Source organism: Dendrobium catenatum, unplaced genomic scaffold (assembly GCF_001605985.2).
Source record: "Dendrobium catenatum unplaced genomic scaffold, ASM160598v2 fragScaff_scaffold_1553, whole genome shotgun sequence".
In the NCBI taxonomy this organism is placed as follows: Eukaryota; Viridiplantae; Streptophyta; class Magnoliopsida; order Asparagales; family Orchidaceae; genus Dendrobium; species Dendrobium catenatum.
Window position 1 is genome coordinate 1,159,332 of NW_021320015.1, and position 17,761 is coordinate 1,177,092.

At 34.7% G+C, this 17,761-nt stretch overlaps 1 protein-coding gene and 1 pseudogene across 1 annotated transcript; both read right to left on the reverse strand.

Annotated features, from left to right (window-relative positions):
* Nucleotides 1–597: 597 nt before the first annotated feature.
* On the reverse strand, nt 598–14,652 carry LOC110101456. The gene is made up of 3 exons (XM_020829364.2): nt 13,881–14,652; nt 7,500–8,278; nt 598–1,067 (listed from the first exon to the last, which is right to left on the reverse strand). The coding sequence occupies exons 1-3, from the start codon at nt 14,589–14,591 to the stop codon at nt 872–874; spliced, it is 1,686 nt and encodes a 561-aa protein (XP_020685023.1). The 5' UTR covers nt 14,592–14,652; the 3' UTR covers nt 598–871.
* A 2,146-nt stretch (nt 14,653–16,798) lies between these two features.
* Nucleotides 16,799–17,458, reverse strand: LOC114581123 (annotated as a pseudogene).
* Nucleotides 17,459–17,761: the final 303 nt, after the last annotated feature.

The window sequence follows — 17,761 nt, forward strand, 5'->3', positions numbered from 1 at the left end:
TGTTTATTAGTCATTAGAACATCCAATACAATTATTCTTGAATTAGGAGAAATTTAGGTGAGATTATCTTAGTTTAAATCAACCATGATAAAATTTTATAATATATACTAAAACATGCATTAAACTCATCCCAAAATAAATTAATAACTAAAATGCCCATTTTTAATCAAAACTGAGTAACAAAAAATTATCATATAAAAATTTTCTTCAACTATGTTAAATTTTGGTACTATACCCTTGATTTATTAGTTTATAACTTTAACTAGCACTATGAGGTATTAGATTCAAATCTTACGTATATAATATATGTATCCTATGTATCCTAATTGTCCCAAAAAAATTTGGTGCGGACATATTTCACATTGCAGAGTACCAATTATATTAACCATCATATTTATATATAATTAATCAATGAAAATATCTGTGATATCTCAAAATAAAATCAATCATGATCAACTTGCCAACTTTTTTCCACAAATGAGTGAATTACTATGTTAATTTCAGTACACAAATATTCCTGAATTTGCAAATAGCCCCAAACCCTGTCGTCAAACCCTCGTGATAATTTAACTATAATCTAAAGCACAATCGCCAAAATAACCCAAAAACAAGACGATAACACAATACTTGAGCATTCAGGAATGAGGATGTCGCTGTGGTGAAAGAAAAATCGCCCGACCCATAGTATTGTTAGACATTGTAGCGGGTTCAAAGGCCGAACAGTCCAGACTAAATTTACAAAAGGTTTAAAGACAAGAAAAAGCTTCGAAGACTTAGAGTTCAGACAATACAAAAGTATGGAATTTGATCAACCTCATCTTTAAATGCCAACGTTGAGAGTTCAGAAATCATGATGATGGAAGCCTTGATCTTAAAAAGCATCATCATATTCATCATCATCATCATCATCATAAAAGTCATCATCATCATCATAGTAATCATCTTCTGACTCTTCTTCTTCTGAATCATCATACCAAATGTATTGTTCATCCCACAGTGGACAAGAACAAGTTGCCTTCTTGTCTTTCCATTCAGCACCACATGTATAGCAAAACTCGTATCCACACCTGCATAAATGATACAAAGAAGTTTCATATTAGAACAAGTTGAGGGAATAATTAAGCTTATTTTCAATATAATATATAAGCTTAATCAATCAAAATTTACATTGCATTTATCTCAAAAAAAATAAAGTTGAAGCTGCTGCTGAATCAGTATATAGTTCTGAAGCTGCTGCAGGCAACGAAATTTTTACTAAGAAGACCAACGAAATCCATCTTTATACAGCGTAGAGGGTTGAAATTTCATCGCTAATTGTCTAATCAGGTGAGGATTTAAGCGAATCTATCAGGTTGGCCCATCTGACCAAATTATGTCTAAATTTTAATGGCAAGGAGGGGATGATCATCCCAATCCGCTCCACATAAACATCAATTAATGTTAAGAATATTCCTATATTGATTATAGTCAAACCTATAAATAACATAGTCAAACCTATATTGATTAATGTTAAGAATTGGGTGCTCATTGCACTTAGACTGCTAGATCAGAGCTCTATTTTCCTTGGCCGACCTGGCTTTACAATTGTGTTTATGCTATTTAGGAAGTATTTAATTTTTATCAATATTTCCTAAAATATGTTTAATTGTTTTGGAAAGTTTTCTAAATTATGATTAATTGTTTAGGAATATTTCCTAAATCATTTTAATTATTTAATAAGGTTTCCTAAATTATGTTTATGTTAATTAGGAAGGTTCTATTTATTTAGAAAGTTTTTCTAAATTATGTTTATACTGATTATGAATGTTCTAATTGTGTTATTGTGTCTATTTAAGGGGGAATTTCTCTACAATTTACAGTATGATATTCCTAGAGTTTATTTTCCTAGTGTTTTTCGTGAGTTTCTAGAGGCATCTACGGTTTGTGGCAGAGCTGATCTACCTCTCGAATAGTAGATCAATTGTATCTTGCTTTATTATTGAAGAAGAAATAAGAAAATCAGCCCTATATTGGTGTTCCTACGTTGTTCTTCTCTTCAATTTGTTATTTTTATGTCAAGCTATATAAAATTGGTATCAAAGCGAGATTTTGGAGAGATGGCGTCAAAGAGGGTGGATGCGCTGAAAGGAAAATTGGAGCAATTCAAATCATGCATGAAGGAGAAATTTTCAACAATGAAAGAAAGGTTTTCATCCATGGAAGGAAGGCTTTCATCCATGAAAAACCGATTGTGAGGGATGGAGGAAATGATAAGAAAACTCTTGGAGATGCAATCAAAAACTTCACCGGTGGTTTCGATAGCTAACTCTAATTAAGATTTGATCGGGATTCCTTTGGCCGAATTGAAGGGAAAGGAGATCGAATTGGAGGAGTTCAATGGAGAGTTTCCTTCATCAAAAGACATCTCTTGAGGCTTCGATAAGAGACGGATCAAGGTTTCCAGATGAGGGGACAACAACAAGGGAATTTTTTGATGGAGCTGGTAGGGTGGTCGACCAACAGCATTTCAAGCAAGGGGAGTTGGTCGTCGGACAAGGAGCGGGCCTCCTAGGGCTCCAAGAAAGGATAGAAGGTTTTCAGATGGGGGGACAACAGGGAGTTTCGTGGTAAAGATGGTGGGGTGGCTGACCACAACGGGAGGTCTTTTGGGCAAGGAGAGTGGACGACCATAGAAGGAGGGGGACGGGCCGAATCATGGGGATCGGGTCATGTGAAGGGAAGGGAAGAAATGTGGGATTCCCACCCTTGATACACGGGGTAAACATGGAGGGATTACGCGAACTGCTACACTGGAGGAGGAAAAAGCTATTGGGGCGGTAGTGATTCTAGGGTGAGAAAGTTGAAGATGCGAATGATTGATGACAAGAAAACGGAGCAACTCAGAACTTTCAACAAACAAATTGAAGAGGATAAAAAAATAATCATCTCAAGGAATGATCTTATTGAGCTACTAAGGGTTTTCTTGGTGGAGAGATGATAACACTTATAACATCTCTAAGTGGATGAATATTCGACAAAGATACATTTAAGTGCTCTTGGACATAATTTTAATATATTTTGGTTGTGAAGGTGAACATAGGCAGTGCACCCAAAGATTCTGCGTGTGAGGTTGTTATGAGTTCAAAATTCAAGGTAAAATGAGGATAGGATATCCATTGGTGTTTTTAGTTCTAAGATTCCTAAAGGTAGATGGTTTATGAGATATGTGGCAGTCAGAAGGGCTTCCCCCACTAGTATTTGGGTACATTGTGGTGAAAAAAGAAGTGCACTGGTGGATGCAAGAAGATGACCATTTTTTTCTGCAAGTCCATTTTGTTGTGGGGTGTGAATGCAAGAAGGCTCATGAATGATATATTCCTTTTGAAAATAGGAGGATATGATTTGATTAAAGTAATCTTTGACATTGTCGGAATGAAATTTCCTTATTTTCACACCCAATTGGTTCTAGATCATGTTGTGAAAAATGAAGAGTATAGTGCTAACATCGGATTTATTTTTGAAGAGTGAGAACCAAAAACTCGAATGCAGTCGTCAATGAAGGATACAAACCATCGAGCCTCTGAAATGTTAGGATTTTTTAGGGTGTTCATATATCACTATAAATAAGCTAGAAAGGAAATATGATATTTCTTATTTTTATTTGACAAAGAAACTCGTTTATGCTTGGCTAACTCACAAGTTTCATAATAAAAAGATTCATTTTTCAACTCATAAAAAGTTTTAGATATATGTTTTTTAATATATCAAAAAATGAATGTCTTAATCTAAAATGATAAAACCATTATTGATAGGGATAACATGGAATAGTCATTATTGATAATAGTTTGTTCAGCTCTTCCAAGTTGTACAACTCATATTTCTCCTTAGCAAGTTCAATCTTTTTCCCCGATTTCTACTCCTGAAATAAATAAGTAGGGTTAAATAGGACTTGACAATTATGATTACTGTTAAATTTTTGTATGGAGATTATGTTTGTGGATAATTGGGGTACGTGGAGCACATTTTTTAGAGGGAGACAAGGGTGTGTCTCCTTGGCCTGCTATTGTGGTAAGAAAAGCATCAACAGTGATGATTTTCTTATCACTCAAGCAATGAGTGTAGTCGATGAAGTGGGTAATGGAGTGTCAAGTGATATGTAGCTCCTGAGTCAATGATCCATAAATCTTTCAAATGATTTCTAGGGATACTTAATCCGATGGATATAAGAAACTTACCTGAAATTGAAAGAGATGATGATGGAGGTGGTTTTCCAAGGGATATCAGTTGTTTTAGCTTATCAATATCTTCTTTGTTGAGCTCTCTTATTCTGGATCACATTTCTAGGATGGGTTGGATTGCTATAATGTTAGCTTGTAATGTCCCATTTCGTTCACTTCTTTGATTCAACTTCTTTCCGAGAGGTTTTTCGTGGAACGACTAATGAAGTTGGTAGGACTATATTAAATTTTTCTCATGATTTCATAATTGCTAACATCTTATATAAAAAAGAGACAAGCATCTCATCACATATAAAAAATGGATATAGAAAAACTTAGATTGATTATTTTCTTATAAGAAAAATAGATCGTTTATATTGCAACGATTGTAAAGTTATTCTGATAAAAAATTTATGTACTCAACATCTCTTGTTAGTTTTGGACTTTAAGATGATGGCAGAATATGAAAATAAAGTAAAAAATTCTCTTAGGATTAAATGGGCATTTAAATAACACAAACAAACAAAATTTTGAGAGTAAGATTCAAGATCTTAAGAATTTGGCAGTATATGAAGAAACTAATGTTATGAGGGAAAAAATAGCTATGATATTAAAATTGTTGCAAAGATGTGCTTCAAGTATCAAAATAAAAATATCTTAATAGTAAAAATAGTTGGTAGTGAAATCAAAATGTGAAAAAAAAGTAAAAAAAAAAAAAAGCTTTGTTATAAAATCATTTTAGAAGTAAAAACTTGAAAAAATTAGGAAACATATAAAAAGACCCCATAAGGAGTCTAAGAAAACAATATGCGATAAAAAAAATTATAAAGATTAATATAATAGATTAGATACTAATAAGTACAACATATATATATATATATATATATATATATATATATAGTCTAAAGTTTAAGGTGAAATCCAAAATATTTGTTTTTAGTCTAAAGTTTTTTGTTTGAGTAGATCTAAAAACAAATATATTGAGTGTAATATTAGCAGTAATAGATCTAATGGAGGAATTGTGACTTTGAGCGATTAAGTCATTAATAAAAGTATACATTTTAGATATATTGGTTCTACTGTACAAAGTGATGATGAAATAGATGAGGATATTAATAGTAGAATTCAAGTTGGATGGTTGAAGTGGAGGAAATCTTCGGGCCTGTATGATAGAAAGTACCCCTCAAACTTAAGGGAAAATTCTATAAGATAGTGATGAGACCTGCAATGCTTTATGGCGCAGAATGTTGGTCATTCAAAGAGAAGCATACAATTAATTTAAGTGTTGCAGAGATAAGGATGTTCATGTGGATAAGTGGCTTTACTCTTAGAGCTGAATAGAGCTTTACTCTTAGAGATAGAATGCAAAACGAGCATATACGTGAAAAGTTTGGAGTAGCTCCAATGATATAAGATTAGAGAGATCGTCTTAGATGGTTTGGTCACATAAAATGTCGGTATTCTGATGACCCAGTTATGAGAGTAGATGTATTAGATTTGGCCTATGTTAAGAGAGGTAGAGGTAGACCTAAAAAGACTTGTTAGAAAATATTAGAAATGTTTTTTTTTTTATTAAATTTAAATGAGAATTTAACTCTTAATAGACACAATGGAGAAAAAGAATTCATGTAGCCGACCCCATATAGTGGGATAAAGGCTTGATGTTGTTTTTGTTGTATCAGTTTAACACATAAAATTACATGCAAGGCATCCTCATCATCATAGTTTAAAAATTATCAAAACATTCTCTACTTATAGTAATTAATTTTTTGTCCATTTTGTAATTTACTTTTTATATAACTAAAATCTTAAATAATTATTTTTTTATATGTAAAATCTCTCTCTCTCTCTCTCCATATATAATAAACATTCTCAAAATTATATTATAACCTTCCAAAATTTCTAAATAAATTTCAAGATTTAATATACATAAACTAAAATACAATATTTAAATAATAAATATAATAACTTGTTAAAAAATCACTTTACTTGGTTCCTTCCCCACTATTTTCTCCCTCAATTAATCGCTCTTTTATTCACTTGTTCAAGCTTGCAAGTCCGCTCGCCTGTTCCATGTAAGAACACTTAGCCCAAACTTGCAATTCACAAGTTTTCTCTCTCCCCGTCTCTTTCTCTGTCTCTCCCCATCTCCCTTTCTCGTGTGCTTATAAGGAGATGAAAACCTTCAATTTGACTCCTCGTGAGAGAATGAACCGACTACAATTCTATCATATTCCCAAATTCAATGAGGCGAACCCGACAAGCTCTTCATCTCCTTCGTCTTCTTCGTCTTCAAGCAACATAACTGACACTTGGTTCAACTCCTCATTTTCGAGTCTTGGTCTCCTTCATGACTCCAGGTGTCAAAAATGTTAGAACTGGATATCACCGATACAGGTTATTACAATCCATCTCCACAAAGTGGGATGAAATCAATACTGAAAATTTGACAGTTGGACTAGTCTAATAGCTCTCCCTTTTTGGGTTTTCAACCTAAAAAATGACTTAGCTGCTTGTGTCCTTGGGGGTAAGCTAAGATAATTATATCCCCTCACAATTTATAACTACTTTTTTGGCATGCAAGGAGATCCAATACATAAGTTCGTAATAGAAAATTGTATCTTGGCGAAGTAATGGGTAATGCTTCATACATTCCATCCCACCCCAAAACCCCAAAAAATAGTGGGTCTTTTGCACCCGGTGCACCTTTATAATTCTTGTCAACATTGCCTAGTGTCGCCCTCCTACATCATCCTTGTGTTTCAAAGCTTTTGCAAACATAAAACCTCATTTTGCAAGAATAGAACTTATTAAGATACAAAAAATTTACTGGAACAAGAATACAAAATATAAAACAGGAATGAAGAATAGAGAAACATAAGCAAGGAATAGAAAATTAATTATGTATTTTCAGTTCCAGACAATCTTTTTTTAAATGCTTAAATTCCATTCATCAATAGGGTGCATTCAAGAAATTCAACCAGATGGACGTATCTTAGTGTTTAGTGTGCAGTCACCACAAGAATGTGAAGCAATAAAAAAAAAAAGACTGCCTAGCAACATCATAATTAAAAGCTCTTCACATTAGAAGAAGAACGCTTTAAAACAGTCACTAAAGCTTCGTTTGGTACGGCTTTTTTGCTGCTTCTTTAAGTAGCTTTCTAGTACTAAAAAAATAATTTTTATACTAGAAAGTAAAAAAGTCGTCCCAAACGAAGACTAAATGGTTGGGGTAATGCAAATTATGATGTTGACAACTACGCACGAAAGAAACATCAAGAAAGGCCAAGGCAATATCGATACCTGCAAGTCATATGAAAGCATCCTTCAGACAGTTCAATCATATGTTTACACTTCACACATTGGCGCCACAACTTTTGTTTTGCAAGTGAATGTAGTCTGAGATCCTCAGGACGTTGGTGCGGATTTGATCTCTTATAATCAGAACATGACATTCTCTCATGCCACGGGACTTTACAATTAATACAAAATAATCCACTGCATTTAATACATTTTCTAAGTCCAGCGTTGTCAGCTACAGAGGCATAGAGCAGTGGGGAGATTGCTTCACTCGTTGACATTAGAGCTGAGCACCTTGGATAAGGACAATAAATTTTCTCATTTGGAGGAATTGATTCTTCCTTAATTCGTTGGCACATGATCGCAAGTAGCCGAGGAGTTAAGAATTTGCCGGAACTTTCAACTTCCAGCTTAATATTGCAGCCCAAATGGGGGCAATTAGGGAGCATTCCATGCAGTAACTTAACTTCCACGTGCTGCCGCATACAGGAAAAGCAGAATCTATGTCCACAACCAACAATACTAAAAATTTGAGAACAGTCCGTGATTTCTAGGCAGATATTGCATGTTTCCATCAGATTATTATTTGTTTTTGCCTTAATCAAATCGCCACCTTTTGTGATTTGAGAATCTATCACATCCCTGACCAGCTTAAAAACAAATTTGACATGCCCCCTTGGCAGCAGGAACATTTGACATCTATCAAGCTTTCTTCGCAGTAGTTGCACCTGATTAACTAAATTAACAATTTTCTGTTGCTTTGCTCTCCATTTCCCTATAACCTGTGAAGGACAATGAAATACATAGCCATCAGACAAAAAATGTTCGATGCTAACACTTCCCAGAAGGAAATTTTGAGTTAAGAGCCTAATATACATTTGTATTCAAGAAAATTCACACAATCAACTTGCAACGTTTGCCACTTCTTTAACAACAAATGGAGGGTTGTGTACCTTTGTGGCCACACGATTTTTAAATGACAGACATAATATTACCAAAATCAAAAAGTAAATGCATCGGAAAAAAAAAAAATCTAGATAGATGTTTTTCATGTCGTTCACAAAGTAATGAATAAAAGTAAATAGAACTTCCTATAGCTAAAGCAAGAAAAATTATTATGGGATCAATAATTAATTTGATTCTATGCCAACATTTCGTCATGAAGGTGATTTTTGTACAGAAGCAATTATATAAGGCTAAGAAGCACTACCAAACATCTTCGTATGACTGAAAAGAATGATTGAATACCAAGAGCATTTCTAGGCGAGCATGAAGAAAAAAGATTGGATGAAAGAAATATTGATGTTATTACAAACATATATGAGAGACAAAGACAAATATTGAAACTATATTTTATTATCATAATAGCATTACATCATAGATCAAGATCAAGCTTGCATTTGATTTATTAGCTATCATTAAATGAAATCTTGTTGAATATTTGAAAGTCAAAGTTAGGGAATTAATTTTAGGAAAATATGTTTAAGAATAAAAGGAGAGATCAATTGTAATATTCTCTTATGATTATGTTATAATTTTAAGAATAAAATGAGAGATAAATTGTGATCTTCTCCTATGATTCTGCTTCCTAATTTTAGGAAAGAATTATTCTCTTATAATTATATAAAATTTAGGAGAAAATTAAGCTAGCTAGTTATTTCCTTTATTAGACACTTAGTTAGTATGCATGTGTATGTAGATGTAGTACCTTTATTTAAAATAAGAAGAATAATCAATTAAGAAATTCTTTATGGTATCAGAGCTAGTTCTCTGAACCCTAATCCCTTCAGCTGCCTCTCTCTAGCAGATTCGTCCTGGCCCTCTTCTTATATATTTCCAACAGCCTTATTCACTCTTCTCCCTCGTGTCTTCTTCCCAATACAAAATAGCCTTATCATAAACATCCAACATCACGACACCAGAATTAGGAAGCAAATCAGAAAGTCCAGACCTTGCTGGCAGTGATTCTTCTCCTATTTTCATCATTGACACAACTTAAATGGCATTGAGGAAGGGTTATTTTATATCATTGAAGCAACATCCAACTAACGATTTAAAATTGAATATATCAATTACTTAAGGATTTGCACCCGCGACAAAAAATTAGGGAAAAATTAGTGTAATTAAATCACTATAATATCTATGTTTTGACAAAGATGGTTTGTGATTTAGACTTATATTAACTCTTGAAAAAATTTATTTGACTCGGTCAAAATATGAGTTATTACAACTACTAGGCTTGTAAATTTGGAGAATGGTAGCATCTCATATCATATGGAGATAAACACCAGAGTCGACTATCCACGACCTCATGTCTCCTTTTTTAGTAGTGAAGGTAGCATATGAATCTGTTTGATTAACAAAACTTGTCCCATTAATGTTAACTCCGCCAATTTGACTAAACAATTTCTGTAGCAAATCCATTTGTTTTTGCTGCTAAATGGGCTAGGCTCGAAAACAGGAGCACTCTAAGAGTTGGAAGTCACATGTGCTTTGTTGTCTCTATCAAACCGCTGCTTTAGTTTCCTATCAGCTGATTTTCCATGGAGCTTCCAACAAGTCTCCTTATAATGACCTAATTTTTTGCAGTATTCATACCAAGGCCTTTGTTGTTTTTGACTATCTCCACAATTATTGTCAGATGATCGGACCACAAGGGTAGACCATAAGGGAAGATGCATTCAAATATTCAATGTTGATCTACTCTTATTAAAGACTTGATCATCCAAAGTCACAATCCCCCCACTAAATCTATTATTACAAAAATTACACTCCATATATACAATTTTAGATCTACTCAAACAAAAGCCTTTAGACTCTAAGGTTGACCTCCATAATTCAAGTTTACATTCAACTCCCTCTCTAATCTTATCAACAAGAAGAATATTATCAGCAAAAGGCATACACCAGGGTACAACCTCTTGCAAATGTCTAGTGACATTGTGAGAACATCCAAGACTAAAGCAAAAAGATATGGGCTTAAGGTTGATCCTTCATGTAATCCAACTGAAATAGGAAAATACTTGATCAAACCACCTTGTGTTTGCAAGTAACAGCTCCTGCATACATATTCTTAATGACTTGAATATAAGCATTATTAACACATTTCTTTTCTAGAACTCTCCATAGCACTTCTCTTGAAACTTTATCATATACTTTCAATGGGTTATAAAATTTTATCTAAACTTGTGTGTTTTGATAGGACTTCAAATCGAGGAAGATGATTGGCAGTGCTGAATTGTGCTCCGGGTTTTATCTCCTCCCATGTGACCGATTCTCAAACCAAGTTTCTCAAGCAAGTTGTGTTCAGTCTCAGAGTCTATTAGAGTATCTCAATTTTGTATCCAATCCAATATCAATAAAGATAGTGAAATTATATTGTTATACTATCGTCTTGGTTTTCCTAGCTTTGTGTATCTTGAAAAATCATTTCCCAAATTATTTATCAATAAAAGTTCTGCATCTTTTCATTGTGAAACTTGTCAGATTACAAAGTATAGTCGAACTATATATCCTCAAATTTCATCCAAACCTTCAACTTCTTTTTCTTTGATCCATAGTGATGTGTGGATCTATCAATGATGAAAAATATTTCGGGCACTCAATGGTTTGTAGCATTTGTTAATGATCATACAAGGGTTACTTGAGTTTTCCTTATGAAAGAGAAAAGTATGAGGTTGGGCAAATTTTTCAAACATTCAATCTTATTGTTCAAAATCAATTCAACTCTAAAATTAAGGTACTCAAGTCAAACAATAATACTTCACTAGTAGTTTCAATACCTACCTACTGAACCATGGGATTATCCACATAAGTTCTTGTGTTGATCCCTCAACAAAATAGAGTGGTTGGGTGCAAGAATAAGCATCTCTTGGAGGTTGCCTGGTATCTTATGTTTTCCTCTAATGTTCCTAATTATTTCTGGGGGGAAGTCATTCTCATATCTACCTATTTGATCAATCATATGCCATCCACAGTCTTTAATTTTCAATCTCCATGTCAACTTCTTCTGAAAAATTTTGCTCACGCCTCACGCCTATGCAGCTTTGTCTGATTTACCACTCAAGGTATTTGGTTGCACAACATTTATTCATATGTATCATTAACACCGTAATAAATTTGATCCTAGAGCCAATAAGTTTTTTTCTACGGTACTCTCCAACTTAAAAAAGGGTACAAATGTTATTCTCCAACTAACAAAATATTTTACACCATGATGGATGTCTCTTTATTTAGCGTGTGTTTTTCTATCTCAAATCTCATGTTCAAGGGGAGAGCATGAATGAACATCAAGTTTGGAAGTAAAAATTTTTTTTTTTTTGGAAGTTCTCTCTCGAGTTTTTTTTTACTCAGAGTCACCAAGTTATTCTCAACCCGTGCTTGTGCCCAAAGAAAGTACATAAGACTTATCCACACTCATGCATGTTCAGTCATCAGTCCAGCCCATAAATTTTTTTTTTCTTACCAATGAGAATTTCCAAGTCTACATTAGGAGGAAAAGACAAAATCTAGAGCACGGATCACATCAATTATGTAAATAAGATCTTGATTCAATTTCAAGTTCACCTAAAGAAAACATAGATACGAATAAGGATGGCGATGTGCCAATTCCCAACGTTGATAACTCTACAATGTTGATTGCATTGAGGAAGGGGTGATAGAAGATGTAAAAGTCATCCAATTGGGAATTATGTTACTTATGAAGGGTTATCACCATCTTACAGAACATTTGCTACTTCTCTTGATGATATCCAAGTTCCTAGCACAATACAATAGGCATTACAAAATTCATAGTGGAAGAAGACAGTATAATATGAGATTGATGCACTTGAGAAGAATGGAACATGGACTATTACTTATTTGAAAGCTGAAAAAAGGCACGTGAGGTGCAAGTGGATTAAATCACTCTTTTGTAATCTTCAAGATCATGTAATGCCCAAAACATAACATATACTACAAAGTTCAAAGAATCATATGATTGTGCAGTGAACACCATAAAATCAAAAATCATGACAAAAGTAACATTCTAAAAATTGCACAAGTAGATGAATGAAGAATGCATAATCAGATACAAGTTATAAAAAAATGACATATCCAGATGAACAATAAAGGGGAATGATTCCTCTAAAGCCCAAGATAAAAAAACATAACGTTAAAGGCAGGGGAAATGAGTAGCAGAATAATTGATTCCATTTTTCCCATGCAAAATACTAACAAGAACTCAAACATAGGTTGTATATCAAATAAATTTTGAGAAATTCTTTGGAAGCAAATGCCTTAAATTTTATTTCTATATGTATGTTTTAGAGCACTCATATAGAACAATGGCTTGATTGTCTCGCTACCTATAACACAACAGGTACAAATTATACCTTGTGTAACTGTAATGATATGCACATGAATCCACACCTATACTTGGTAATGGTGAGAGCATCATGCACTGGGTATGTCCCTTTATATTTACTTGTACATTAGAAAATTCCCAAAGATGGGAAGTTATCATGCACTTCATCAAAAAAGAAAAGGGACATACCCTAGGTTTGGCAAAAGAACAAAAAGAATGAAGTAATAAATAAATTTTCTAAAACCCCATACCTAATAATTAAGAATTCCCATTAAAGTTCCATACCTATCAAAGTTTACGTGTGTTTCAACCTTCAAAACTCATTAACTTAATATGTATCCTTTGCCATCTAGAATTCACCAAATAAATTTATTATTACAAAGTTCCTTCATAACTCAAAATCTTTTGACAATCGTGTAGGTGTAAAACCCGGCACATCTTCAAAAATCTTCCTAGCTTATAACCTCCCAAATACGACTCTATAATCCCAGGACGAACTTCTATTTCTCTTTATATGTTAAGACGAAATTTCTCAGTTTACCAGCTCAAGTTATTATTGGGACCTTATTCTGTTGTATATAATCAAGGCATTCTCACTTAAACCTTATTTGCATCTTTTATACAACAGAAGTATTAACATAGCTAAATATGAAGAACTATATATTATCAACTGATGCATTGACAATTTGACATAACATCACCAAATTTAAAGCAAATTTCAGCAGTATAAAACGGAAATAATAATGCATAGGACGTAAATCTCGACCAGCTCGAGGTACATTGCAGTCATGGAAAATCAAACTGAAGTAAACAAAAGACTACTAAAAGATAGCTAGGTGATAATCTACTTGACAATGAATCCTCTACTTTGTATTATAAACTATTAAATTTCTAGCTTCTAAAAACATCCCATCCACCCCCACCACTCCGACTGGAATCAAAACTTTTTAACCTTACAAAAATCAACTAAAAAACAGAATTATTTATGCCCTAAATTGATGGCAGATAGAAAATTCTCTACATGACACAGCAGAACTCACGTGATTAAGAAGAGGCCGGAATTCAAAATAGATGTTCACATTCTTAATCCCCAACACAACAATTGCATTGAGCCCTTCTAGCAGGGCCTTCGCATCAAGCGCCTCACGATTTGCACCCTCCGCAGGCACCGGCTTCTGGATCTTCAGTAATAAATCACCCCTCGGATCGCAGATTGCCACGCCAATCCCGGCGAGTTGCACCGACGCGCCGTGCACGAGCTCTGCCCTGGCCATACCCTTGAAGTAGAGCCGAAAGGGCATCTCCTCTAGGTCGCTAAGGAGCTCAATCGGGCGCTCAAAGTTGTCCCCATATTCATCCCAATCCTCATCTGGCATATCTTGGATCTCGCGAGCGAATCGCTCGTCGTGTGCGCGGCAGCGAAGGTCCTCGGCCACGCGACGCAGTTCGGCGCCGCAAAGCTCGGAGTCACGGCGTTCTAGTTGGTAATGGTCGAGCTCGAGGGATTGGAGTTCGAGGGCATGGGAAACGTCGGCTTTGATGGAAGCAGCGGCGGAAGAAGAGGGGCCAGCGGCGGCGTCGGGAAAAGAGGAGCAAGAGGGAGGAGAGAGGGAGGCGGAGGCAGACGCGGCGAGGGCTTCCTCCATTTGCAGACGGAAGGCAAGGTCAAGATCGGATTCGGCGGCGCTAGCGGCCATGAGTTCGCGGTGCTGGTTCGCGACGAGGAGATCGAATTCGGAAATCTCGTCCATCACTGAGAGAGAAAGCAGAGAACCGCAAACCAGATACCACGAGCCCACGGCCCGAAACGCTCTTGAGTCGTTTTTTTAATACTAAAAAAAATTAAAGGGAAATTCGACTTGCAGAGTTGCAGCTAGGGCTGCAAACCAACCGAGCCGAGTCGAGTATGTGAGTGTTCAATCGTTCATGTTTGAGTTTGTTTATCATTAGCTTGTTCATGTTTGATTCGTGCTTGATTTGAGCTTTATTATTTGTGTTCATGTTTGGTTCGTTTAATTTAAGGGTGTTCATGTTTGGTTCGTTTAATTTAAGGGTGTTCATGTTTGGTTCATGTTTATTCCTTTAGTGCTTATCGAGCTTTAAACAAACAAACCTTAACAAGCTATGTTTGTAAACATATTTAGCAAACAATCTATTAAACAAGCAATCTAACAAACAATCTAACAAACATGGACAAATATGAAATGTCTCTTGTTCATGAAATGAAATTTATAATAAAAGCAGTTGTATATTTAAAATGAAAATATGATTAATTTATATGAATATATTTTCGAAAGAAGCTTACCCGTTGCATTTCTCTCCATTTGCTATGATAGCTGAAAGATTATCTTCTGCATTCGTAGCAAGACTTCATTGGTTCTATCAGAACTATAAAAAAAAATACACCATATAAAACACACTATCAAAACAAATACATCATATAAAATAAAATATGTTGATATTTAGCATATAACGAAATTCAAACCAATATGCTAATAGAAGTGGAGAGTATAATAAACCAAAACTTAAATAAAGCATGTATATATGTCAAAAGTACAAAAAATATAGTAGCTCGTTAAACAAAATTACAATAGTTTTCTTCACAAGAAAAAAAAAGAAGAAGAATATTATGCTCCTTATCAAACCAATGAGATCTCCTTTGTTTCCTCCCTAATCTGCAAGATGTAATATAATAAATTAATAGTTGTAAGAAAAATTTTCACCAACTAGTATTAAAAGTTGTCTTATCATACCTTCACTTTTATCTTTATATCATATAAATTACGGTACCAATCACTTCCACAAATAAAATGTTGCACTGTATCTGTACCTAAAGATGATCTATATTGATCAATAACTCTTCCACCGGCACTGAAGGTGGCTTCTGAAGCAACCGTTGTAATTGGAATAGAAAGAATGTCACAAGCCATCCTTGACAAAATACGATATTTTAAATTGTTAGCCTTCCACCATTCTAAGCAATCAAAATGAACTATTGGATTTTCTTCCTCGATGAAAACTCCATCATCCAAATACACATCAAGCTCAGATTTTACTACATGAGTAGTGTAATCTGTTCTAATATAAGTTTCATATTTTCTCTTTCCATAAAGTGGTCTGCCTCTAACAAAAGATGAGCATACATCTTCCAACTTTCTCCATTCCTCCTCAGTAGGACAAGTAGAATAGAAAGAATCTCGATCTTGAAATCTAGGGAAGACTTTTTTAAACTCTAATGCAGTTGATAGCATTGCATATATAGCATTCCATCTTGTAACACAATCTAGGATCAATTTCTTCTTGGGAAGGTGCAACTGTTGGGCAATTTCACTGAACAATAATATATGTTGTTGAGAAGCTGTAACAAATTTTACACTGGCCCTAACGTTCTCAATAATATCTTTTATCTCATGAATTCCATCTTGTACCAACAAATTAAGAATATGCGCACAACAACGCACATGAAACATTCGACCACCTAGAAAATGCTTCTTGTGAAATTCTAGGCTGGTCTTCAACATATTAACTGCTAATGTGTTATAAGCTGCATTGTCAACTGTTATGGTTGCAACTTTATTCTCAATAGTAATCCGTTTTCAGGAGGGCGCCCAATTAGACTTGTGCTTGTAAGGCTAGATTGTATGATAACATATCAACTCCCAATCAACCCCTCACTTGAATCAAACCCCATCACAGCATGATTATTCACGCAATAAATACAACAACAACAACAATATCAAGCCTTTGTCCCAATACATGGGGTCGGCTACATGAATCCTTTTTCGCCAGTGTCCAGTTAAAAGTCATATTCTCATTTAAATCTAATAAAGAAAGATCATTTCTAATATTTTATAACCAATTCTTTTTAGGTCTACCTTAACCTTTCTTAACATAAGTCAAATCTAATACCTCAACTTTCTTAATAGGGTATTATTCACGAAGTGAATGAATGAAAAAAAAAAGATGATTCCATGACCCATTTTCTCCATTTGTAGAATTAAAATAAAGAAGAAAAAAAATTCATAAGAACACCAGACGCAGGAAAATTACCTGGCAGAAGACAAATGTATTAAAGATGAGGGTATTCAGAGTGGCATCAGAACCAGGGCCTTCAAGCCCAAAGAACCTTTTCCCTTATGTTTGGAGATACCAAATCACAACAAACTGGTAGAAAGCCTGTCCTAAGATATTTCTCCACATTACATTGCTAATAAAATTCCCTTTCCTCCCAACAGGTGTTCTTTTCATCAACTCATCATTAGGAGGTTCAGTGGCAAGTGCAAGTGCAAGTGCTCCCAGTGTATCCATAATCATGTTGACCCATAGCAATTGAACAACAATGAGTGGAGCTTCTCCTGGAATAGTATTTAAGCATAACAGTCATAAGAATGATCTTCAAGGTAAAAAAAAAATTTATTACAGGATGGTAATTTTGGTTACCAGTAAAACAAGCTGATGAGAAGTTAACAATTAGAACAACAACATTAACAGTCAGCTGAAATTGTACAAACTTTTGAATGTTTATGTAAACAGAACGCCCCCATTTGCCCACAGTCACAATTGTGGAGAAATTGTCATCAAGAATTATGACATCAGCACTTTCCTTTGCGACCTGCATAGAGCAATGAACGAAATTTGCCACTTATTTTTTAGTTAAGTGATAATCAAGAAAACCCGACTCGAACCCGACCCGAAAAAACCGTTTGAACCCGGGTTAGGGTCAACCCGTTTGAACCCGGGTCAGTTCCGGGTTCGACCCGAACCCGACCCGTGACCCGAAATTGACACCCCTAGTGAGCACAACAAGGGAGTGTGACGCCAATAATTTTCACGTGATATCAAAGTGGGGTTGACTGACATTGAATATTTAGATGATAAAAATATAGCAGTGGGAACTAATTTGAATATGAAAAAACATTTT

What these genes read in the sequence shown, in the direction of transcription:
- LOC110101456 (XM_020829364.2), bottom strand. Translation starts at nt 14,591, where the DNA reads ATGGACGAGATTTCCGAATTCGATCTCCTCGTCGCGAACCAGCACCGC. An exon ending in TCCGGCCTCTTCTTAATCAC is followed by an intron (nt 8,279 to 13,880) that starts GTGAGTTCTGCT and finishes TGTCCTTCACAG; the next exon opens with GTTATAGGGAAATGGAGAGC. An exon ending in TGCTTTCATATGACTTGCAG is followed by an intron (nt 1,068 to 7,499) that starts GTATCGATATTG and finishes TCATTTATGCAG; the next exon opens with GTGTGGATACGAGTTTTGCT.